This window comes from Diadema antillarum, unplaced genomic scaffold (assembly GCF_040938485.1).
Source record: "Diadema antillarum isolate AM-2024a unplaced genomic scaffold, OU_Dant_1.0 seq00000581_RagTag, whole genome shotgun sequence".
In the NCBI taxonomy this organism is placed as follows: domain Eukaryota; kingdom Metazoa; phylum Echinodermata; class Echinoidea; order Diadematoida; family Diadematidae; genus Diadema; species Diadema antillarum.
The window spans coordinates 1557063-1584453 of NW_027271515.1; the positions used below are offsets into that span (position 1 = coordinate 1557063).

The following is a 27391-nucleotide window of genomic DNA, read 5'->3' on the forward strand; positions in this document are numbered from 1 at the left end:
GCTTCTGTCATTTCTACGACTAGAAAAAGTTTTTATCCAACAACCCAACATGCATATGGAAAGGAAAAATGAGGGAGTATGGAACTGATTGGTCGGGTGCACGTCACGACACCGACACCCACGAGTCATACAGCCTACGAGTTATATGGCCCACGAGTCATACAGCCCATGAGTTCGATACTAAGCAAACAAAGCCCACGAGACCGACACATTAAACCCCGTGTTGTATCCAATCTGTCGAAATCGTGGGCTTTTTTACCCAGTGTCGATCTCATGGGCTTTATTTGCCTAGTGTCGATCTCGTGGGCTGTAGAACTCAAGGGCTGTATGACTCATGGGTGTCGGTCTTGTGGGATGACCCCGATTGGTTGGGTGTTCTTACAGCTTTCGATGACTGTCTTGCATCTCTGCTTGTCTAGAGGAAACGTCTCAAAGTTCATTCGACATGAAAGAACCAGCGTCAGTCTGGGAAGGAGAAACCAAAGATCAGAAGTCACATCATTTTTAGCGCAAGCTTTGGTTTTTAATAAAGAGAAGATGTGCTATGAGAGAATCTTTAACAGTAGTCTCCCTCAGTACAAATATTTTTGTAAGATCGCAACTGCTTATTTACATTTTAACAAACATGTCCTAAAGAGGAACCAATAGGATTCGAATCTGTCATCTATACTGCTTTCCGGGCAGCGATACCACCACCAGGCTGTCGCTGGTTGCCGGCAGTGACATGATGAACTTGGAACAAAATGTCAAGGCTTTAAAATTCCGACATTTCTACGTTGAATAGTCCGCGGCAGACAAGGCATGCTGAATGAAAGTAAGAGAATATTAATTGTACAGAATGATCTGTACAAAGGGTGGCAATTAATTTAAAAACAAATCTGTCATAGCACACGTGGTTCTCGTCCAACAATGTTAAACCATGATTTGATTGACAATAATGTTGACGAAGTGGAATCGTTCTAAAAACGATTTTTTTTAAAGTGAAATCGCTCCAAAAAAATTGTATTCGCAACTCTTATGTTTTGAAATTTCGGAATTGTCTCCTCAGAAAATGATGCAAATGCCAGCTACCATGACAAATGGTCGTCGTCCGAGAGAGGTAAATGGAAGCAAAAACAGGAGTGTACTGTAACTGATTGACAAATTGCTCTTCATCGACGTAAATAAACAGCGATTATTTATGCAAGATTTTAATAAAAAGCGTACCGGTACTATATTTCTAGCGACATCTGTGGTTGTGGCTGTCGTTGTGGTTAACATATTGCTCTGATTATTTTACACCCTGACATTTATCCCAAAAACTGCAACTTCGAAAAAAAGAAAACAACAGATAAATTGCTCTGACAGAGGATAGGTATTCTATGACATAAGTGTTTGATTCATATAGGATCACAGAATAGCTTATGAGTATCGTGGGTGACTAAAGATTATCATGCTTGCAAAGACATCGAGAAGTTTAATCCAAATTCATTTGTTTGAAGTTTGGATGAAATCTCATGGAAAGAGTATTGTAGATATTACCCGGATCCTCGTCTTATATTTCTGAAAGAAAATTCCTTACGAAAATGCAGAACTATATAGTACAAGAGCGACTTTTGCAAAGTTACGAGCGTTGTGATTCAGTGCTCGTTCATGTACAGGGAGAAAACAGCGTCAATACTGGCCTGCAACATTAACCTTTGACCTGATGGAAAGATAAACGACCAATGAGCACTGAGCGCACTTTAAGCGCAACTTTCATCAAGGTTCCCATCAATATACAGTCTTTGATGTCGATTCGCAGTCATCGTATCATATCTGTCTTCATTTGAGCTAGAAATCTGTACACAGAGTGAAAAAAAAACCACATTGCCAGAGGAAGAGCAATAAAACGGCAACCAAGGGATATCTAAAGAAATTCGGGTGTTGCCGTTCAGGTGTGGACTGTAACTGCGAATTTACGTATTTAAGGCTGCTCTCCTTTTCTTTTCTTTTCTTTTTTTTTTGGGGGGGGGGGGGGGAGGGGGAGGTCAACTTGATATTGTACTGTGCATAGTACTCTTAAAACGTGTGTGTGTGTGTGTGTGTGTGTGTGTGTGTGAGTCCATGGTGGTACGGTTTCGGGAGATGTGGGTTTATAGTATCCTCATGCACCCTACAACAATCTTAACCGACGCGTCTCAATATATCAAATAGCACTTCGAAACAAATGATTATTCATTGACAGACAGCCCCCTCAAAAAGGTGCTTCTGTCCTTGAAATACAATTTCTCTTCGTGTATATATGAAACAATCTGGTCACACTCTTCATTCTGAGAGTCGGATATTTTCCAACAACGAAAATCTGTCTTATCTTTGGCTGGATTTCGAGTTATACCAGCCTTTAAGTGGGGTCATCCCACGAGACCGACACCCACGAGTCATACAGCCCACTAGTTCGACATTAAGAAATGGTCCATGAGTCATACAGCTCACGAGTCATACAGCCCATGAGTTCGACACTAGGTAAAAACAGCCCAAGAGTTCGACAGATACAACACGGGACTTAATGTGCCGGTCTCGTGGGCCTTGTTTGCTTAGTGTCGAACTCATGTGCGTATGACTCGTGGGTGCCGCTCTCGTGACGTGCACCCCTTTAACTCTGGTGACGACACAATCAATGAGGAACTTTTGAAAAACTTGTAAAAAAGATCTTTGAGGGCGATTTCTTTTTTTTTAGATGGGGGCGGGGGGAGGGGATGCGCACTCCCTATAATTCATTTCAAGAGGTCCTATTGCAGTCGGTATAGAGAAGACGGAAATAGGAGCTGCGAAAAGTGCTCCAAACCCTGTTTAATCTAGCGCGCTTCCGTTGCCCGTGATTGCCCTAGTCCAGATCCCAATATTGCGCGCCATTCGCGTTCTCTCAGCCATGTTCTCTTAATTTCACACTGTAAGGGAATAAAAGCCAAATCTTTTCCACGACAGCCAGAAAGCAGCTTAAAAAGAAAAGGTTCCATGTCATTAGGTGGTGTATTAGCCCCATTCATCATACAGACAAGATCAGGAAACACATATATTCACTGGGACATGTTGTCATGACCACTGTATTCCATCCGCTGAGGATTCACCCCATTAATAAACAAGAAGGAAGTAATAACGAGTATGCAAATTGAAGTAAACCAGGGAACAATGAAGTGCCGTGGGTGAGAACACACGAACAATGACAAGATAGGAAATGAATGAATTTCATGAAATAGATGTTGATATGACTATGTGTATGGATGGACATAGGCCCTACTGTTACAGCGAGCCAAACACACATGCTATGTGGTAGCTAAAATTCGCGTACACTATGTGACTGGATTGATTCGTATTTGAAAAAAAAAAAGAACGTAAGCAAGACAGGGCGCTGTACTGTGTTGGCGAGAGTGTGCGTTGATGTGTGTATTTCTGTCTGACGTTGTTTGTCTTAGTGTACATGCAGATGTCTGTCCGACTTCTTTTGCTTGTATTTTACTGTCTTACTTAAGTATTTTTGTGGCAATGCACTTTGCGTTCAGTCAGTAAAAAAAGATTGCAGGAAGTCGGGTGCTGTCTTATAATCCTCAGTCTTGACGGTAAAGCGAATAGCACAAAAATCCCTCCGCAATTTCAACAAAACTTTTTCAAAGAATATGAATCATTATGCCAGACTTTCGGCACTCATTTTCACTCACCAACGACAGCACAAGAGATCGGGAATATAACGAATGTGAAAGTCAAAAACTTCTTCACATTTACAATGTTTCAGTTTATGGTCAAAGATATTGAGGCCAACATCGCTAAGCCCTTAAAACAAAGTCCCCCTCCTCTGCGGAGCTACTTGCAAGCAGACGACATGATCGCATGACTGCGTTTCCCGCCCTTTATTGCTCGATTTGATCCACGAAAAGGAAGTGGGTTGTCAGTCTCTGATTGATAGGGTGAAAACCAGTCGCCTGTTCCATTTGAAACTCGCTGGATCGTGACATTGGTCGGTGTATCAATCAATCCAAGTCAGAGAGGGAGATCGCTTCTTGGAGACTTGATCGTGTCTACTAAAAAAACGACTAAAGGTAAAGTCTATCTACATCATAAGTCCCTGCCGCTGTCCAACATTCCGGTGGTACATTTAAAAGATCTCCAGAACACGGCATGTTAATCATCCGAAATACTTCAGTATTCAAAATAGATAACAGAATTTAATGCTCGAGGATTTTACATCACTCTAGCCCATGTAAAGGATCTTGCCTTTCATTTCCAGCACATATTTGAACTTTTCTGTCAGCTGAAATTAAATCACTCATGCAACGAATGAAAGCATCACCTTCCAGCTTCATAGCTCATCTATTCACTGAAAAAAACATTTACGGGGTTTCATACTGTGTGTTATTGTTATGTTAAAAAGTTGAATCTTTTAATTTGTTTGAATCCTTCTTACATAAATTTATATCCGTATAGGCTTGATGTTTTCAACGGCACCTTAGTTTTCTGATTATTCATGTCTGATTCTTTGATTGGCTATACATTTCTGATTTTAGGTGAATATGGACCCTGATGCTCTCTCAAATCGGTAAATTGATGTTTGTAAATTTCTTGTTAATTTGTGTAAATTAGATGTAGAGATTCCAGTTTAATGATGAAAGAATATCCAAAGCAGCATTCACTCAGGACCCCATTGCTTAATCATCACGTGAACGGACACGGTATCTTCCTGAGATGTTATTATGAACGTCAAGGTTACTGAAGCAAGACGACTATAGCATCCTTGGCACGATACGAAACCATCGATACTTTACACATGTATCTAGATAAACCACAGTACTTGACACAATCAGTGTTCTTTTTCCCATATGCGTAGCATACACAGATTGTATTTGTCTACTTATAGCTATATATGGCTCAGCATGTCCAGCCAGATCTGACCACAATAGCAGCCTCGGGTTGATCACCAGCCCTGATCGTCCCACGAGACCACAAGATGGATGGTGGTTCATAAAGATGCCCTCATTTATCGACGGCTCGGCTTCACACTTGAAGTGGTGATGTGGCTTTTAGTTCTTACATCAAAAAGTGTGAGAATACGAATTCTCATGAGGTCTACTGGCTAAGACAGAACTTAAACGGTAAACACGATTAACAGTATTGAAAGTGGGTCATCCTTCAATCAGAGTCGTAATTTGAGGGAAAGTGTATGCGCCTCTTTGAGGCATATTCTCTTGAATCCGGTTAGAGGCTGATAAAAACAGTATGCTAATTGGGGACAATAAAACACTGAAAAAAAAATTAGGGGAAAAATAGAAGAACAAGCGATTAAAGGACAAGAAGAAAGAAAGAAAGAAATAAAGTGTAAGAAATAAGAGATTTTTCACGAAATAAGAGGAAAGCTAATGGAGAAGAAAATTGCTCTTCCGTACCTTTTGGCGTACAGGTTCACATTCCTCAATAATAGCGGAAAAAAGATGGCAGTCCAAATACAATTTCTACAAAATTTCATTAGTGTGACATGTCTGCGATAAATCCAATGTAATTGGATGGTTCTATAACCTCTTCTAATCAAATAACAAAGGCAGGATTTTGCCAGCGAACTCAGATGAAATAGCGAGTAGAAGTTGTACAATGGATCGACAGACTTGAATCTGTATAATCCCGTGAAATCCCCAGCACATCTTGGATGGAATTAAGCCAAATATCTGCTTTTGAGGAGAAAAAGAAAACGCGCTGTACGAACTGTCTCCTCTGATCATGGATCTTTTCGTTTCACGTCACTTGCGTACGCCTGTCGGCTAATAAGACATAACCTCGTTATGTTTCCAAAAAATGTACCGCATATCCTCTGGATGACTAGTGTAGCGGGGGATCTCAGTTTTCATATATTTATTTTCTTTACGGAAAAGACCCTTTACAGAAAAGTTCACTCGCACGCTAACACCATTAGTGAAAATGAGAACTCGTCCACTATTGTACCCCTTATTCTTTTTTTTTTTAACAATTCTATTATGCTTTATACCAGGGGATGCACAGGTCTAAGATATCTTTGTCGCCTTAAAACGTCAGATCCGGGATTTCTCATTAATCACCTACCTTCACCATGATAAGATGAGACTACCATGCCTGAAAATTAAAGTGGTATGCCAAATAAGATATGCTGTATTTGTTTCTGAGAAATGTACCTCAGTATAGCGTATGTGTTTTCAACGTAAATTCTATTGGCACAGTTTTTTGTCCCTTATGATACAAGTAGAGTGATAGTAGAATGTGAAGTAATGAAGTGGGACATACACGCATCCTCTAAATTGGTGGTAGATTGGTCCTGAACCACCCATCCTATTTCTATCTGCCTTGTTGAGGGAGATGGTAGTATATAAGGATCTTCCTTTCGCATCTTCCTCCATCTCTATGCATTGACAGGGGGACTAAAGTGTGTGTGGTCTGTGTATGTTTGTTTGTTTGGTATTTGTGTGTGCGTGTGTTTGTGTGGTGTGTCTGTGTCTGTGTCTGTGAAAGGCAGCGGGCATCTTCGTCTGGGAGATTTCTTAGCAAAGAATATGAGCCATTTTTGTAAGGATATTATGACCTCAGCGAAACAAAAAGAAAACAGATTCAGTTTCAGCACGTGAACATAGTAATCTCACACACAAAAGACACACACACACAAACACGCACACAAACAGTATGTATGTATGCACGTATATATATATGTACACACACATTATTATTATTATTATTATTAGTAGTAGTAGTAGTAGTAGTAGTAGTAGTGGTAGTATGTATCATATATATATATATATATATATATATATATATATATATTTATATATATATATATGTATGTATATATACACCGATATATATATATATATACATACTCACTGGTCGGACTTTTATCCACACAGCAGTACGTGTATGGAACAGCTTGCCAGATGTTAGCAGGTGACATCACTGAAATTGTTACGTGTACATCCTTCAGGTGCAGAGTGCATAAATCATAGCCACCTATCGTCATAATCATAAATCTTGTCCGAGGCTGTGCTCCTGCACTCCACATACTCTCTTTGTTTGCTATGAACCAGTGATTAGGATATGGAGTTATTTATCACAGTGCATTGCTGTCTATAATGCCAGCTTTTGCCTGTTTCTTATCATTCTTCATGATGGGCTATTAGCCCTAAAAAACCGTACTGACTACATTTGTTTGCGCGTGCGTGTATGTGTGGGTGGGTGAGAGTAGGCATGTTAAATTAAAATTGTGTGTATTCGTACAATGGTATTGTGTGTGTTTTAACTTTCTTTGACAGGACCGTGCAGTGTAGAATTTGCCTTCGGGACTAAAGGCTTGGTCGGCTAGGTTTTCCCGCAGTCAAAGAAATGCAGACCGGATTTGTTCCCACCGGCGACAAGTCTGAGATATGCATGATATCAGGTAAACTTTTCGCGACCGAAATTTTGTAAGAAGACCCGAAATTATTTAAAAATGATATCGATGAAAATGATTTTGCAAATTGATGACCTGATATGGACAAGATGAAATCCGCAAGAACAATAATCATTGTCGCTTCAACTGCACAAATTGTAAAGTTTCACTGATGTATGTGACCGTGAAGGTGGGGGGGGGGGGGGGGGGGAGGAGGAGGGAGGAAGTGACAAGTATGGAACGCCACTTGATGATTTCAATCATAATATCTTGAAAGGCTGCGCAGACACGAGATATCCCGACCGACAGAAGGGGTCATATTCCAGGGATGAACGCTAGACCCCTGTAAGAAGAATCACCGCCAAAAGTTGAACGCGACGGGACATGACGTAGGTAGTGCGGTTTGTCACGTAACAAAAGACTGCTGTAATGGAGTGAAAACCCGACTGATTACCTGAAAAACAGAGCCCCCATCCCCTCTTTTCGTACACTCACCCCTTCCCAATGTGACTTCATCCGAGTCCTGCTGCATGGGTGTCAAAAGCAACTTTGAAATCAAGGTCGCAGTTAGTGCAGCGTTACGACAGGTCTGTGTCATGGCAAATTATTTCATAATTTTTTGATCACCACATTTTCTGAATACATAATCTCAGTCACAGTAACATACGATCTAAATCATACCGTTAAGTTGAAGGAAAAATCTAACCCCTTGAGTGTATTAAGTTGCATCCAATCAGTACAGACAATACTAGCATCATGCAAATGAAATATTGGCGCAGTCGTACCCAGGCACGCAACAACAAAGTAATTTCTTCCAAAACAGAAGCCTCACCTTACATGCCTTACATTTGCAATCATTGTGAATGAAATTATCGTAGAATATATGAGAATTCTTACATTATCTACCCGTATTCTGACTTTCTTTCAAGTAACTTTCACCTATGAAATCTAACCTCCCAAAAAATTATCACCAATATCATTCCCATCAAAGGAGCATAGTACACTCCAGCTATAAATAAAATCTGTGGACTTGGCTCATGTAAAAAAAAAAATGCGAAGGCGTATTATATCCATACTATCTCGGTCATCCCCAAACCCGACTTTTCACAGATAGAGGGGTTTTTTTTCTTCTACAATTTGCATGGTTGCTGACTTGATATGTATAGTGCACTAAACAAAAGATAAACCCTGGACCATGATGAAGATTTATTCCAATCTATCCCAGCGTAACGCAATTATCATGGAATAACACGTCAGTGTGATGTTACACGGCGCGCACGCGTTACTCACTTCATGCTGTAGTACACGTCTCCATTTGGATAGATGCGAACGAGCCTGTTCGGTTGTGTGACGTCATGGTAGTTTGCCTGCTTCTCGTTGGCGAAGAAGAGATCGGGAACCCAGATCTGTTCAATCATGTTCTTTCCCGACGCGAAATATGGCTGGTCCGTCATGTTCCCGTAGGCCAGTCTTGGATCGTTCCAGTACTCTTTCAGAAGGATAGTCATGCCAAAGTCCTGCAAGATCACAACAATAAAGAAAATTTCATGGTTAAGAAATGCTCAGAACTTAGTCATAAATGAAATATTCAGTCGCAGCGATGGATTGATAAAGACAAGCTAGTATGCATTACTCTGAGCACATTATTGATTCTGTTCTCAGATTACCCAGTGACTCCAGCTCTTTAAGGTTGCATGTGACTCGCTATATGTTATACTTTGATTGTTTACCCATTTCAAATATCGCTTTCTTGGAGATTTCATCCTTTATGATTAAATTTTCTGTTGATATGTGATGTCTGCCTTGGCGTTTGTGAAGCAATTACATGCATTGGGACTACCTCGTTCGCTCTACTATTCTTGGGGGAAAACACGCAACTATACCTATCCAGTATGTTTGCAAGTACACGGTTTCGAATTGATGTTTCTTGGTTTGGTGCAGTCGTTTGTATGCGCTGCTGCTCAGAAGCAGGACTCGATGGACAAGAAAAACAGGGATCTTTCTGGACCCCCCCCCCCTCGCACGCACACAAACACACACACACACACACACACACACACATACACACACACGAACACACACACTCACGAATACACACACAAACACATTGAACATATAACTATATCCTGGTTCAATGTTGATGTATGTATGCCACCCTTGGATCTGTCTCGAATGTAATGCTAAAGAGCACATGGTTCATTCTATCCATGGGTAGGAGTAATATCATGCCCAGCATGATAATGAGCTCTCGGCCGTAAATTTTCCCCCTTTTATAAGAAAAATTTCACACCTTGACGCATAGATCTTGGGAGGAGGTGAGTGATGAATTTCTTGCTTGGTTGAGGAAGATGAAAATGATTTTAGATGTCTTTTTATCTTAAGTGCCCAATTCACAAAAATATAAATCTAGTTTGCTAATGTGAAAACATAGTCCTGCTCAGGAATAAGACCTTTGGATAAGAAGTTTTATAGCTTTACAGATTTAAATTTGTTATCATCGGCTACGTTGTAAATGATATGGTCGATATGTCTCAAGTTACATGAATTATTAGTGGAAAAGTGAGCAAAGAAAATGGGATTCCATCCCGATGGAATCCCATTTTCTTTGCTCACTTTTCCACTAATAATTTATATTCTTTCTGGTCAGTTTATTCTGTCTTTATTAGTTACATGAATATGAACTTTTGCACCAACAAAGATAAAGAAACTGATGTTACCTTGCCTTATGATGTAGGTTTTTGTATTTGATTTGTTTTTGTTTCTTGTTCCCTTGGTGATAAGTTTTCTTATACAGAACAAAAACCAAATTGGTAGTCGATTGTAAAATAAGTATGCCTACAATCATCCTCTTTACTATACCAAGGTGCCCTGTATCAGATGCTCTTTGAAGCGCGGAAAGAATCTTCAAAGTTTCAAGGGAAAGATCTTGAAGGATACTCACCTTTCTTGGACAAAATGGAAGGTGGGGGAGGATAATCTAAAAGCGGGAAGCTAACTGCAGCTTAGAATCATGATCCATTAAGCCAACCTATCGAAACATTTGCTCTTAAGTGATATTTAGTGCAATTCATGCACGTGGGAAATTAACCATTTCTAGCTATCCGGCGACTGAGGCACCCCCAGACACTAATGTGTATCGAATCTGAATTTCATGAGACGCGTATTGTTTACCAGCTGACAATACCAAAACCTTAGGTTATTTGAACTCATGTTCATCACATGCTCGTCACATGTTAGACATGTCGTCGAGACAACCCCACCCCTAAACAAAAGAAACTGAAATAAAAAGAAACTGAATAGCTCTCCTGAGTAGATTTCTTGCCGTCGAGGAAATGCTAGATGACAAACAAACAAACAAACAATGAAAGTATGGGGTGCAAATTCCCAAACCTTATTTCATCCTCATGCCATTTTCTCGAATCACCGATTGGCCGATCGTTGGATCATCTGTTGTGCATTAGAATTAACTGTGTATTGCTCTTGACTGATTTATTGAATATCAGCCTGAAAATCAAGGACAACTTTTCGCAGGGGAAAAAAAAGAGAAGCTCCAGTAATATGTCACCTTTGATGACGTCATTGCATAAACTGCTTTATTACCAAATCATGAAGAGAGATGATTGAATTTTACTTGATTGATAGAAATTTAGGAAGAGGCTGAATTGAACTCCACTAACGAATGAAATTACTTTTGAGGGAAAACAAAACTGCGGTATATCTATGCGCCCAAAGAAATCCACATAGGAAGTGAATAATGCATCATCCATCATTACTAATCTCACGGAGTGGGGACGCTTCTGTGCATTTTCAGGTAATCACCACCAAAATGAGAATTGAGCATGCTATTATGTATTGAGGTTAAGGCTTGTAATATTCCTTTCGTTATATTCATTTTGAGCTGTAAAGTTGTTCAAAAAATATATGTGAGGTTTTGATAAGCAAATAGAACCATCCAATTAAAACAAAAACGAGTCAATCACTGCTGCTCATTTGGTTCGCCTTATTCTCAAAGAATGTTTCGTCCATTTTAGATTGTGTATACGCCGAAGTGCCAGTCACCATGGTAACGGTCATGCCGCAGTGCACTTACATTTTGATGAGAGGAGGCTTTTTTGTGTTATCTTTCTTTCTTTTAGATATTCATTGTACATGCATGTATTATCAACCGGCTTTCCTATCCTGGTTAAACATAACGTTAGTATACTTCACATAACCACAAAACCACATGGTCACTGAACAAGACTTATTTGTGATGTGAGGTGTAAACTGTAGCGATGAATTTGGTGTCGTGAGTGAATGAAAAATGCAAAAGCCAACGTAGTAATGAAAGCAACCAACACAATAACAACAACGACATGGAGACATGTGAACACTCATATGATCATAATTATAGCAGCAGTATAGAAATGGGGCTCTTTTCCTATAATTTATATGATATTTTTAGCCTTGCAATGAGAGTTAACGTCCTGATGAGAATGTATGTTGTTCAGATCTTGAATCAAATTACAGGTGAAGAGAATAAATCCGTTCCTTCATACATAATTCTATACTGATGATTAAGATTAACATCATAAACTCCTCATTAAAAGTGAATTTTTATTATGTCTTGTCGAAGAATAAAAAGATAATCTTAACTTAAAAATGTTCACAGATAGGTAGTTGGTCTTTCCTTTAGGTGAACTTAAACTGTCAACTCCATATCGCTGTTTTCATGAAAAGGGTATAGTATATTTGGGGTCATCCCACAAGACCGACACCCACCAACGAGTCATACAGCCCACGAGTTCGACATTGAAAACAGGCTCATGAGTCATACAGCTCACGAGTCATACAGCACATGAGTTCAACACTATAGGCAAATAAAGCCCATGAGTTCGACACTATAGGTATAAACAGCCCACGAGTTCGACAAATATAACACGGGGCTTAAATGTGTCGGCCTCGTGGGCCTTGTTAGCGCAGTGTCGAACTCATGGGCTGCATGACTCGTGAGCTGTTTAACTCATGGGCTGAATGACTCGTGAGTTCTATGACTCGTGGGCTGTATGACTCGTGGGTGTCGGTCTCGTAACGTGCACCCGTATATTTCCATGCAGAGGTGTATTGATGGAAAGTCCTTAGCATGAAAACACAAACACCAGATGGATATATTATTCAGATATAGTGTTCCGTTGGACTGCACTGAGTAGAATTGCTCTACATTCTATATTTTCTACATTCTCTCACACGCGGGACCTCCATTTTATGTCCTATCCGAGGGACAGAGTGTTTTGTTTCTTGCTACTAGAGGAGACGGAATGATCACACACAAGATTGCTCAGTGGAACACGGGAATCGAACCGGGGTCATTTGGATCATGAGGCAGACGCGCTACCGTCTGAGCTAACTCACCGCCCTTTATCTTACATCTTAGCCGTAAATAGTTAAGCATAGCGACACCTTCTTTTTCTGCTTCATTTGTGTGTTTACTTAAAGATAATCATCATTTTGTATGCAAAAGATTCCTTTCCAATCAATTTGATATGAACAGCCAGACGTATCACGACTAGGCAATCAAGCAGGCTGATCACTGATTGTTCATTATGTATTACAAGCCATGCCAGTGCAAGGAGATTCCTTATATCTGCCTTATCCAGCAAAAATAACAAATAGGCCTTAAAAATCCGCTTGCTTATAATCATATTATTTTGAACAACGAATCTATGTACTGCTTTTTTTATTCTCCGCTAACTTTCCTTCTGTGATTTGTTATTTTACTCATGCAAATCATTTACAAATCGTGTGATTCGGTATATGATTCTTCTAATAAAACATAAATGGAAAAAAATCTTAAAGATACTGCAACATTGTCGAAACGCTTTATAGCGTTAATTCAACTTGCATTCCAGATGGCATAGGGCAAAATTTACTTGTTTCTGACTAGTCCTGTAGATTACTGAAATGGTAAAAGACCAAATCCTCTTGAGTTGGAGCGAGATTGGGCAGATGGTGGACGAGGAGGGACGCGAGACTCGAGGCAGTCTCGCTTCATGGTTGACCGATGTTTGATACGGATCACTGCCAGACAGGGCGGCAAAACAACATAACATAGACCGACGTACAATGCACCCTTCTCCTCCAAAATGATATCCCTCCTGAACGAGCAATTTCAACATTTATGATACCTTACGACTTGATAGTTTGGGTTTAGAATTACATTTTTTACATCTAAAATCCGGATATCCAGCTTATAGCTCAGTTCTTACTAACCTGCGCATTTATAAGTAAAGGTAAATTCTCTTTCTGTAAAGATAAGACTGCAAAGTTCATTATCATGTAACCGTGATTCAAATTTTATTCAAGCAACCACAATGATAGACATGGCGCATTTTAAATTTGTATCATTACTGTTATCGACATTGTCACTGTTATATATCACTATTTGATAAGTGATATCTATTTTTCTTGTAAATGCTTGTATCTCTTCAAAAACTTTTGAAACAAAACGCTGCCTCGTTTTCAGATTTATATGACATGTTTTGTGGTTGTTATGGAGTGACTCAACATGTTGTATTCCAGCTCTTTGTAGTTTATATTCTAATGATACTCCCGTGTTAGAAGTATCTAACGAATTGTGTGCGTTGCGCTTCTGCGCACGCTCAGACCATGTTTTTTTCCCTTTGAACGTCCGCGCGTCTAAAATCTAAAGCTCCCTATTGTAACCTAAGGGACAAAAGAATAATATTTTCTTAATTCAATCTTGTACCCAGAAGGCGCACTGGATGTTTGGTATTTGCTGATAGTTATTTGAATGTAGACGTTCGCTATCATACATGACAAGGAAAGTGCTACTATAAGTGTGTGCTACTATAAGTGTGTATGTGTGTGTGTGTGTGTGTGTGTGTGTGTGTGTGTGTGTGTGTGTGAAATGCGCAATTCTGTTCAGACGTTGCATTGCATGAGATTGTCTGCGCCGCAGCGTAAAATAAAAAATGTAATCGACACATTTACGCCAACAAGTTACTGGTGGGCTAGAGTATAAACATAATTATATAGAAATAAAAGTCCAAGGTGAGAAGTGCGCTCTCAAGAAAGCGTGAAAAAGTTTAACCATTATTGGTAGTTACAGCATTGTCTAAAAAGAATAAAAAATAAAAATAAAAACAAATAAGACAGTCACGATAGAATTACCCTAGTAAGAGTAGCTGAAGGATTGATAAGAAGCAGTTTTAATGACAGTACGAGTAATTCACTGGAAATAGTACTTGTATTACTGGATATGGAACCTATAGCATAGCAGAAGCAGTACTTCTAGAATTATAGAAATGACAGAGGAAGTAGTAAAAATAAAAACTAGAGTTGAAATAGTGGTAACGTTGGTTGTAATGGCAGTATAAGTAGTTAACTTGCCGATGAAATTAGTATTTGCAGCAATACAAGTAAAGGCATTAAAAGTTGGACAGTTATTTTAGCAGCAATAATGTTTGCAGCGGTAAGATAGTGGCACGAAGTCATTATAAGTCGTCTGTGTAGGACAGCGGTTAAGAGGAGAGGAAAATAAAATTCTGAATAATGCAAACAAACAGAAAAACAGAGCAGATAGAGAAAATCCCTATTGATTACACGAAACATGGCGTTATGTTCTCATATAAACAAAGATGATCATGTCACACTGCATGGTTATAATCCTCAATGTCTTTAACTGTTTTTTTTAACAAAGAGACTGATATAGTTATCAGACGATATGATTTAAGAAATATTTAGACGGTGCCATGAAAATGAAACTGAATTGTTATACACGACCAGAATGATGAACATAAAAGTATACAGATTAAGTAACACTTTCTTTTGATTAATTTCATAAAGAACATGTAGGCCCTACCTGAGAAACTGGTTAGGAGTAATCCGACACATTGTAACATCTATTGTGCTACAAGACAACGTGAAAACAACTGAACCAAACTTGCCAAGTTGAAATGGGTCATCCCACGAGCTCTACACCCACGAGTCATACAGCCCACGAGCTCGAAATTGGAAAAAGGTCCAAGTGCTTTACAGCCCACGAACTCGACACTAGGCAAAAATGCCCACCAGCTCGACAATAGGGAAATAAGGCCCATGAGACCGACAGGCAAAAAAAGGCCCAACAGACCGTCACTGCGTACATTACGCCCCGTGATGTAATGTCGGTCTCGTGGGCCTTTTTTTTTTTTTTTTTTTTTTTTTGCCTAGTGTCGGACTCATGGGCCATAGTTGCCCAGGTCGCCGACAGTGTAGCTCCTGAGCGTATTTTACTTGATGTCGAGCTCATGGGCCTTGTTCACTTACTGTCTAGCTCGTGGGCTGTATGACTCGTGGGTGGCGAGCTCGTGACGTGCACCCGTTGAAATGACGTAATAATAGGGAGCTTTAGATTTGCGACGCGGACGTTTCAGAAGACGATTGCGTTGGAAGTTCTCCTCTCTCCTGCGTCGTGTTGAAAAGTAGCTTAAGTACCGTAACCTATAGAGAAATGGCGTCTCTATTATGATCAGTGCATCAAGTAGCTATCTGCGTCGTGAATTGAGCGGACGAAAAAAAGGCCAAAAACCCGTAATGAAAACTCAGATGACGCGAGTTATAAATAGATCACTTTTGTTAAGCGATATTGCGCATGCTCAGCAAAGGTTTTTTTTGTTTTTTTTTTTGCTTTTTCCTCTGAACGTCCCCGTTGCGAAAATCTAAAGCTCCCTGATATTAAAATAAAACGCGACAGAGGAACAAACGTGATCACTTGAACAAGGAATAATTCCCAATGAGGTACAATGTCAAAATTAGTATTACGAGGCAATAAAAACGGTAAATGGGTACAATCAAAACTTATGCGGAATGTTGTGTCTGTCTTTAAAAAAGGCTCCATTTCAAAGGTTTTTTTTTCGTGTCTATTTCTCTTTGGCAAATACTCTTTGCCGAACATTAGTTGATTCAACGAAATAAAGCACGTGTGAATTTCAAAAATCCCACAGGCTTATTTTCATGCTTTTCGTCGACCAAAAAAAAAAATCCTATTCGATTTCATCACACTATAATGAAGATGTAATAATTCATTGGAAAAAAAAAAACAAGAAAAGAAAGAAGAGGAAAGACTCCTGTTTTACAGTTTTTTTATCATTGTGTATTCAAAGATGTTATAACGTTCATAAGAAAATGAAAATTACCATGCAATGCAGCCTTTTTAGGACACAATGTTGATGCGTTGTGACGTGAAGTTTGCACAATCATGAAACCACCAGTACCACAAAAATAAAAATGAATTTGCGCACGGCACCATTTTCAGCTCTCACCTGCGCAGAAGTAGTCGTCCGAGGTTTAAGCTGCGACTAAATTTGAAATATTTCATATTGTCAAGAAGAGCGAAGGCTGTCTTTGAAGTTGCAAGTCTACATTATGTTAAAGTAATTGCAAAGAAATGGAGTGAAAGAAAGAATTCACAAGAAGTTTTGGCATACAGAATTGTCACTAGACGTGTGTAAATATTTACTTTATTTACACTCGAAGGACAAAGCACAGAATTTCAGTCCCCTACATTAGATGAATAAGTAAATGCTTTCAAAGAGAAATTATATCACAGAAAATTGACCCCCCCCCCCAAAAAAAAGAGGAAAAAAAAGAGGGAAACTCACAATTTGGACGAAGAAAAGTACACTTTATGTGCGTACTCGATTATATAGTGCTATTTGTGGTGGCACATTCATTTTATATAAAATTTCGCGTTTATGCCTATAATGGGGAAGAACAACTCTAACGGTTTTCATAATTCATCATTGCGCAATATTGGACCCTGTGACAAAAGAAAAATGTATCGGTGTACAAATTTGAAATCGCTTTGATTGTAATTCTAATAAACGAAGACCAATATTATAATTGTAGTTCCCGAATCTCAATATTGATAAGTCACGTGATCTAAGGAAATAATACTTCTAATGCTCTAAGTTAACAAAATTGCTGAAATTCACTTAAAAGTCCCTATTGATACTCAAGTTGTTTGTGCTTTAAATCGGAGAGGAAGTAATTGGGAATATTTTGAGCTTAAAGAATGTGCATATTCAAGTCCAAGTATCAAATGATTTTGAGACATTTTGACAGAAATATCAAACCCCTTGTAAACTGGAATTGCGGGAACAGAGAGGGTTGTACGTTTCATACGTACATGATCTCAAACTCACCTTTCATAATCATCCTGTAAGTCCCCATCTGCTCAATTCTCATATCGTATTGAAATTTAGACAATAGCGCTGCGCTGCTCCTATTCTTTGAACAACTCTATAAACAGTCACGTGACATTTGCAAATTACTGTCATTTTTCTTTGAGCTGTGTTTTCCGAAGTGTTTGAGTAAGAATACAAAAATCAAAACCTTGGACATGCGGCAACTTGAAATTGTCAAGACAGAGATTTGAAAACCCTGGCGTGGAATTAGTGTTACATTACGTCACTGCACTGCACTGAGGTTTTGCTGTCAGTTATAAATCGCATAAGGAAGTTTTCGATGCCTTTTAGATGATTTGATTTGATTTGATTTGATTTGATTTGATTTGATTTGACTTGATTTGATTTGATTTATGGGTTCCTGCTCATCATTGCACATGCACATATACATGAACATGAATGCATACATTGTTGGTGCCATACATAATCATACATAAAGATAAGTAGTTAACAAAGTAGTTTTTTCCTTCATTGCCTTTACAATGTACATCAAAACGTATCCGCGATACAATGAATAATGCCGAGGGGCTGCAGCTTAAAGTGAGGCAGTCCTCACGAATTTGAAAAAAAATGTTGCTGTTGGTATTTCTACTGAACTACTTTCACCAAAAACAACTTTAATCACCAAACAAGCGCGTATATTTCGACTGAAAAAAAAAATGAATCTGCAGTGATGAATATGCTAATGAGGGAGTGTTGTCTGAAGATTAATTTAATTTAATTTTCAAAAATTGCATACGGAGATACTGGTGAATTTCCTTCCGTAAAAAGTGGTTAAAGATTTTATTGCTTATTGTTCTTAATTATAGTACAAGTAAAAATTCTCAGGACTGCCTCCCTTTAGGCGTAGCTTAAGCGTAGCTTGATCTGCTCGCAGCCCTCATACATAGTACATATCGGAAAATAGAAGGGAGGGATGATTTCCGTAGAGATAAGATAGAAGAAAGGAGAAAGGAAAGGAGAGGTCTGTCTGCTTTCACTAAGGCCCGAATTCACGAAGGTGATACACTTTTTGTCCATGGACAAAGACCGTAGTTTTGTATGGGGCGCCAAGTGTCGCATGGCCTATTTCGTTACGAAATCAGTCATTTCGTCGGTGAATACGTAGGCCATGCGACAATTCGTCGACGAAATAGGCCATACGACACTTGGCGCCCCATACAAAACTACGGCCTTTGTCCATGGTTTAAACCATGGACAAAAATTGTACCACCTTCGTGAATTCAGGCCTATAGGTTTACACAAAGTTAGATCATCACCTGGATCACTGATCAGCAAGACATGACAAAAACATTTTCTCAGCGAGGTACAGGTGAACAAGGTGTTACAGGTCATGGTCGGTTACATGATTACGTAATAGATTAGGTGCATTTTCTGTTGTCTTTCTATGTTTGTCTTTTTTTGTGTGTGTCTTTTCTTTAATTTTTATTTTTTTTTAGGGGGGACGGAATTCGGTTTGAAAATAAAAAAATAGATAAACAAACAACCGTTTATTATGACACCAGACAAACATCACAATGTTCATCAGATCTTTAAGAAGCCCGTATAAAAGCGCTATATAAATGTCATTTGTTTAGTTACTATTGTTATCTAAGAGACAGAAAGCGGAAAGTAGTACCATGTTCTATTTGTCAATGACGCTGCTTCTATTTTTGTGAAGATCAATTTCAAAGGTGTCATCACATTGCGCTAAGCTCATGAAAACTATGGAACTTAAAGGAAAATTAAATGATTATTATATCATCAAATGAAAACTTTTGGGCAGAGCAGCAAAGTATGCAAATTGTTTCGACAGAAAAGTTTACCAGTTTGATTCACAGAAAAGCGAAAGTGCATGCAGCACACACACAAAAAAAGAAATGAAGGAGATTACATTATGCAAGATATAAGGCATAAATAATGTTCTCATAGGTTCATAAGGATGAATTATAAATAAGACAAGTTACGAGTATATAAGGTTGCGGAAATGATATTTTTGTAAGAAATCTCTGATGCTCTAATTCAAATGATGTCCAAAATGTGGAATTGCGATGCTGATGATGTTAAACGGGGTATAGCTAGTGTTGACAAGCCCTCCCTGCTCCATTTTTACAAAACTTAATGACAAGAAAATATTCTACGGTTTCACAACATGCAGAATTCATACACCAACTTTCGTTTTGTTAATCATTTATTAATCAGCCATTGATTAATAATACGCCTTTTTTTTTAACGCTTTCACGCTTTAGCAATCGCCTGGTTACGAAGATATTTGGATTCCATTCTAACTTACCATAACGGTTAATATGAACGTCGGGCGTTAAGTTTAAAGCAGAAATTCCTAAAACTTTCATGAACTATGCAGAAGGAAAACTTCACAGAAACTTTGGTGTGTGAATGTGTTTGTAGGCGTGATTTGTGTCTGTGTGTGTATTCGTGTAGTGTGTGTGCCCTGTGCAGCAATGTAATACAATATGCGTGGCAGTGTGTGTGTGTGTGTGTGTGTGTGTGTGTCTGTGTGTCTGTGTACTCGCTTCTCAAACAGATCTTATGCAGAACGTGACGTCATAATGTTCAGTCGCTTGGATGAACATTTTCCAGGTGGCTAATGAAGCGAAGATTATTTTCGTCTTTTCACGGGAGTGCCAGAAATCGCTAGAAGTCCATAACGCATCGATCTTTTGTCAAGACACATTTTTAGCTACCCACTGGGTTTGACTGATGCCCATTGAAGGGCAAGCATTCCGACGCTCCAGTCCTGCATTGTCAAAATTTTGATTGGTGGAATATGTGCTGATGGTGGGTGAAATGCATGCATATCAAGGGCAAATTCCAACGTAATCGATAACGTCTGAAACAAGACTATCTGCTAAGGATGGACACCATGCAAATTCAGATCATTTCAAATATAGCCAGATTAAAAATCTGTGGGCAAAAATAGAGGGCTTCGCTGGCTCATTGCATGTTAATGAATGCTAATATCTTGCTGCGAAATTCCATAAATACTTGATCCGTTTTTCCCACACTACCAAACATACGATACATATCCCACTAAAATAATTTCATTCTAGTAGGTTAGAAAACATAGCATAATTCAACAATTCAGACCAACAGTCCTTCATCATATCACATCCCATGTTTATTCTATTGCGAACTTGTTTACTGTTACACTATATTATATAGATAAGTTTTGCTATCAGCAATTCCCTGCGCCACTTTCTCTGCTGCTTTAGTGTCCTACTATGGCTAATCGTCTCTGTGGGCTTAGACCTTTGATGTATCAATTGATCCAGGCTTTTTTAACTGTCTCGTCTTTTCCCCCTATATCTGTTTCCTCTTTTTCCAAATTGCTTTTTTTCTCTCTCTTTCCTAATTTACGTCACACTTCTTGTAGTTTTAAGCTCTTCACTTATTTTACCCTCTTCTCTGTGAGGTATACCCACATAGTACAAGCAGTCTTTTGAGTCGGTACCTCCATTTTTTTTACAGAATGTATAAATATGTTTGGATATAAAGATAATACTGCAGACATGAACATGTTATTCCTTGCTACCTGTGTGTCATTCCTTAAATGCATGTCGAATTTAGGTATTTTTTATACATCTGTTGACAGAAATGAAAATAAAGTTTGAATTGAATTGAATTGAATTGAATTGAATTGAATTGAATTGAATTGAATTGAATGGAAGTTACCATAACATTGACAGGGGTTTTCATTGTGCGGGTGGGTAGGTGTGTTTGTGTGTGTATGTGTGTGTGTGTGCGTGTGTGTGAGTGTGTTTTAAGAGTAAGAAATTGTGGTCTTTAGTGTCGAAATTCTCATATATATTTAGTCAGAGGTTTCTCGCTTTCACAGTGAATAATATAAGAAGCCGTCGATTAGAAAATACAAAGGTGAGGTTTAGAAAACAGTCAATTTCTTCTCTTTTTTTTTTGTCATTCCTATAATTGCTGGCATGACTTTTTGTTAGCCAAAAATCACATACGTGCAAAGTTAGATGTTTGATATGCAATACTTGGTTCTCAAAATATGTTTCATGCATCACTTTTATTCGTGCAGTTAACATAGTACATTTAGATTCAACTACATTGAGCGTACTATTTCAGAATATACTAACCACAAAAAAAATCGTCTGTATATGTATGTAAAAGGTTGTCATAGTAAACCAATATATCGTTAGTCTATGTGTTTATCCATAGAAAAGACATCATTCCCGGGTTTGAGAAGATATACGTAAGGTGATTTTGACATGGACTTTTCAAAGCAAAATTTGCATTTTCAAAATGCTACATGACGGTTTTTTTTTTTTTTCATGAAGTGGTATATACCTAAAGGTCAAGGCTTGATTTCCTTGCATCAGTTGACTATAATGGGTCATGTTGTTTACCTGAACTAGTACCTTCCTTCCTCACGCACAACTTGCATATTACGTTCGACTCTTATAGATATTTATTCGGTCATTTTTTTTCCCGTTGCGGTGACAGGTCACGTGACCAAAAACTGCTTCTGATGAAATGCTGGCATCGACTCACCATGGTGATTTCTGTCACGGAATCGACGCTGATGATGTCGATACTGCACGCCACATTGGTCGCCACACCTACACACAAGGAGAAACAAAAATACGATCTGGTTTGGTCCAGTGATGGACTTGAAAAAGAAAAATATCACTTTACCGATTTATTAGTCAGTTGTCATAGACAAACTTGTAAGTATCATCACCAGTGAGTGTTGCTTATCTGCAGTCCACTTTTGCAGCTATTATATGTCTAGTTTCCACGGTGAGGATGGACTGCCAAACAAGGTGGAACAGATAAACAGGCTGCAAACAAAATGTGAACGCGAATCACGATTTACCAACAGCAGAATATTGATTGAGTAATAAAAGACTGATTGAGTAATAAAAGATTGATTAAGTGATTGGTTAGTACCAATTAATCGATACTTTACTCTTTGACTTATGAGATTGATTTAGGTATGGAAAACAACTTATCTGAAAATAAATCGAATTGTCTCAATGAGTGCGCTCGTCAATACCAGTCCATTTTGCATTCGTCAGAAAATCAACCGTGACCTTAAAAAGGAAGTAGGACGCTCATTTGCAGACGAAATCAAGATGGATTAATCCTTGGAATGTTACAATGTGGAAGTGAAAAATTTGTGCTTCAAAATCTATACGATTGGTATTTTTGCATGCTAGTTAGTTTGGATTTTCAGTAAATTGCTCGCGTAAAACATTCCATCAACTGTCTTGAATCAACGATAGAGAGTGTGTGTAATGATGCTTATTTCGATAAACCGACAGCAAACACGCCAAACGGTGATGCATTATGGGTGAAGAAATCACCGGGGAGACGGCGATGTACCTCTGGTGCCAGGGAAAGAGCACGTTTCAGCCTGCGATTAAGGTCGGAATTACAGAAGATGATGTGTGCCAACACTTTGGGATATTTTGATTCGATCAATGTCGATCACGAACAATTACGGCTACATCGACCCATTCCGACTGCGGCGGACGAGTGAAGAGTGCGCATGTGCGCCAAAGAGCTCAAAGATTTTAATTTCTCGCATCCCTGAATGTCAACAAAACATTGCTCGTATATTACGTGCCTGGTCATAGCTTAAAATATTTGGAAGGGCCTGTGAGTAGCCGCTGACTACGGCAGACAATGACTTAACGATCGGTAAACAGTAAACGCATCTCATTTCAAATTCCATATTTAAAACGTGACATTTGAAATGTTTTTCAACAATTCAGTTGAAGACGGCGACTGGAAGGGAAGTTTTGAAGAATCCTACGAGAATTTTAAAGAGACTCCCTCTGAAAGTGGCAATCAAAAATCTTTAAAAGGCCTATTACAGGAGGTATAACACAAAGGGAAGAGACACGGCGTAAAATAACGCAGGTATTCTCATGTCTTAGTCGATAGCCCACCCTCGCTCTAACCTGGATCTGTCACTTAGGCTGGGGGAAATGTCGGCCAGATGGACACTTATCGCTAACCTTTTGTCTCACAGACAGATATTCTTGAAAAGTGCCCCTCTTACCCCCCCCCCCCCCCTCCCCCTTAAACAGTCTTCTCAAACCTGATTGTTTAATGCTATTTTTCGTAAATCGTGATTCTCGTGCACATTTTTTTTTTGCACCCTGTTTACCTGCCCCACATGTCTGGAAGTCCGTTCTCGTCTCAGCGTCTAATTCTTGAAAGATAAAGAACTGCCAAAATCAAAAAACAAAAATGGATTGCAGATAAGTGATCATTACAGCAAGGGGAAAACGTCCCTTGCTTTTTCGAATCATCTGTGAGACATTCCAATCACGCTGAGGCGTAAACTCATCTGATGGCTGAGTGTCAAACTATATTTACTCACAGTTCTAGCAATATTTACCTCGACACATGTCAGCTCTTGGCAAGTTTGTCTTGGTACACGAGAGTACCGATGAGCGCGTGGGCAAACTTTTTCGTCACCTCAATGAATTAGGACTAATCAACCAAAAGTGCATTTCCCTAAGGCGGGGACACAGTATGATTGAAAAGCAACACGATGTCAAATTCCCTGATCAATTCATTCAAACTGCTGAGAAACGTACACTGAGAAATACCCTAGAGCAAACAAAAGTTCAACTGAGACTTTCTGGGGTTGCAAAGTTGCATTGCCATTGAATTTGTGTATCCCCCTCTATACAAAGAGAATCAGAAAAGATTAGACTTATTCCCGATTCGTTTGTATGATTTGATGAACTCTCTTCACTGAATCTTGGATGAAGTTTGTAATTAATGAGAAGATAAAGTAAGATCCAAAGTAACAAGTGAGTTTAGCTCTAGAAATATCTACATGATTTCTTTCCCACATAGAGAGAAGATTTCACATTATCTTCTTAGTTATTAAAAAATGAAGCACTGCCACTTTAAGAAATCATCAAACGTATTAGATTTCTCTTCCACTTTCTTATATTCACCCTCGTATTATCGTAAGGATGGTAGCTGTATGCGTTCTGAATAGCCAATGTTCTCGCTCAATCACATTTGCGCTGGAGCCAGAGGTAATTCGATTTTCACGGGAAATTAACTACCAGCACTGGATAATAGGGTTAGAAAGGCAACACTCCGACTCATGAGGGTTTGGCTTTCCACAAGATCCCGATGAAATTATGGGCATTTATGATTCCATCGTTTCTCGTTGCTTTAAACTGATACTTTGAATATCTTTTGAGAAGGCCGTGAGTATTATATCCACATTATGCAATGATTGAAACCAGCATTATGTGAATATGAAATTGATACAGCTGAAATACATGTTCTTATTTGTTTCATACAAGGAATCATCATTATAGAGTGCATATTTATGTATATATGCGATAAGTATATCATTTGTGTCATACGGTATTGATTGGAACAGCTGAAATAGAATGATGTTCTTATTCATTCTACAGTTCTTTTATCTTTAAACGTCATGTGTTTCACCTTGTGCTATTACTATATACAATGAACTGCTTTGATTAACTAGAAAATGAGGATTGTCAGTATTCAACTATGTTATAATTTGGCCAAGTGAATTATGTACTGTCTAACCAGTGTTCGTCTAAAAGACCCTGTGATCATAATTATAGCCTATGTATCAACTGCTGATTGTTCATACATCAAGACTTCTCGATAATTCTTTCCAATGTCTAACAACTTCCATCAATATAATATATGAAAATACTTGGAAGAAAAGAAGCATTTGTCACACAATTATCATATCATGCGATGGTGAATTACAGTGTTAAAAGGGAGATGATCTTATAATAATTAAGTGCTCAAGATTTAAATCTCCTGGGGCCTGTTTCATAACGCTGTTCGTAAAGTTACGAACAACTTACGTGCGACTGGTGATCAATTTTGATGTGCTATTACTTATCAGAATTTCCATAATTCATTCGTAAGTCGTTCGTAACTTTACGAACAGCTTTATGAAACACCCCTGGTTTCTCAATAGGTCCTATACTCATTTCATATCTAAAGATGATTATGTTCTGACTGTCATGTAAATATTGTGATGATCGTTTCGTGGCAGGTATTCCTATAAACAGCCCCCTCCCCTCTTTTCCACCCTAGAAATCCGCCTGAAAGTCCAAGGAGAACGACTCTTCTTTCAAATACGAACCCAACGCCTCTTTCTCAGAAGAATAGTATTCGTTTAAAATACCAGTTTTTAGTTATTGTTCTTTGTCCTCCTTGAGCCCCAGCTCTCATACCCATTTAAATTGGACATAGTTTTCATGTAATGATGTGTGTTGCCTCTACTTAAGATATTTTGATATACTTAACTTATCAAGGAATGCAACCCAGCGGGTGGGTTTGTTGTTGGTTTGTCTCGAGACACATAGGACGATAGTACTGCTGTAGCATGATCATTGCTTTGTATACGGCGGACAATGTTTTAGCCAGTACAAGTGACTTTTTTTTGAAGGGAAATTCTCTTACCGCCATAGTTTGGTCGAACTCTCATGTCGTACTCGGCCAGGATATCGTGGAAAATCGCCGACGGCCCAGAAAGGCTAGGATCCAGAGGGGTATTGGATCTAGGATACATCATCGCAACATCACTCGAAGAGCTTTCATCTGGCACGCTATCCGCTTTCGAGTGGGAGCAACCTGCGTCACTGGCGCTCGAGTTTCCATCGACTTGGCTGCAAACAGAAATGAAATATGCAGGAAAAGATAGAAGTAACAAAGATAATCACGATTAATCTCTTCTTTATCTCATTTCAATGGTTATAGATATTGCCTGATGAAGTATCGATAAGAACAACCAAACTTGGTCAATCCACCTTTTTGAATTTCCTGATCATTTAATGTTATAGACAGCGCCCGCATAGGAGCCCTCTTGACCAAGTGCGATGACTTTTCAGGGCACATGTCGGTATGAGACACATCGCTCATTCAGGTTTCATTTGTCAATAAAACTCTATGACGCAAATGTAAATCGAATCTAACTTTACTGAAATCTCGCAGCCATCATAACTGTCTCGTCATATCTCGTCATGTTGTATGACAAGTCGCGATATCACGTGTTCCTAGCCTGGAGGGCGTGCCATATATCATTCTCTTACAACCCCCTGGACACCAAGTCTAGCCGACATCGCATGACTGCGAAAAGATGGAACAGATCCAGGCATGCTTCTAAGCTATAGGCGGCATAATCATTATTTGAATCCATGATCGCATCCCATTACAGTTTCTCTAGTAGCCTTTATTTTTGAAGGGTGTGTACAGTTCTGGTTGAGGTGAGGATTTAGCTTTTAACGTTTTGCGAGATATTCAGAAACCACTCTATGAGATGTCAAAGAGCATGCAATTCTAAGGGGTATCAAAAGTTTATTTGATGAAAATCGGTTTTGAAATGGCTGAGATATCCTAAAATAAGGTGAAACAAAGAGATCCTAATAAAAGGCGCGGCCTGTCTCCTTTTATTATTATCACTTTTTTGGATATCTCAGCCATTTGAAAACCAATTTTCATCAAATAAACGTTGAATCCTTCTTAAAATTACATGCTTTTTCATATTTCAGAAGAGGTTTCTCATTATCTCACTTAGGAATGTTCAAAACACGAATCCCCACCTCAACCAGTACTGTACAGTCCTTTTGAAGTGTTTATTACCACTTACTCATAGCCTTCATACTTGTACATCTCAATCCGATTTCAACACGATTTCAGTATAATGTGGTAAAATGACTTATAGTGGTTTCTACTATAGAGCATGGCGACTATATAGGTGGCGTTTGCATGAAATGTCCCCCAGATA

General features: G+C 38.8%; 1 protein-coding gene across 1 annotated transcript in view; it reads right to left on the reverse strand.

Annotated features, from left to right (window-relative positions):
* The window catches only part of LOC139735484 (glycine receptor subunit alpha-4-like), a 31546-nt gene extending 5370 nt beyond the window's left edge, over positions 1 to 26176 (reverse strand). The window contains exons 1-4 of the mRNA XM_071646239.1: positions 26068 to 26176; positions 22132 to 22199; positions 8684 to 8910; positions 383 to 465 (exon numbers count right to left, since the gene is read on the reverse strand). Of these exons, the coding sequence (XP_071502340.1) occupies positions 383 to 465; positions 8684 to 8910; positions 22132 to 22199; positions 26068 to 26176 (487 nt within the window). The remainder of the gene's footprint in view (positions 1 to 382; positions 466 to 8683; positions 8911 to 22131; positions 22200 to 26067) is intronic.
* Positions 26177 to 27391: the final 1215 nt, after the last annotated feature.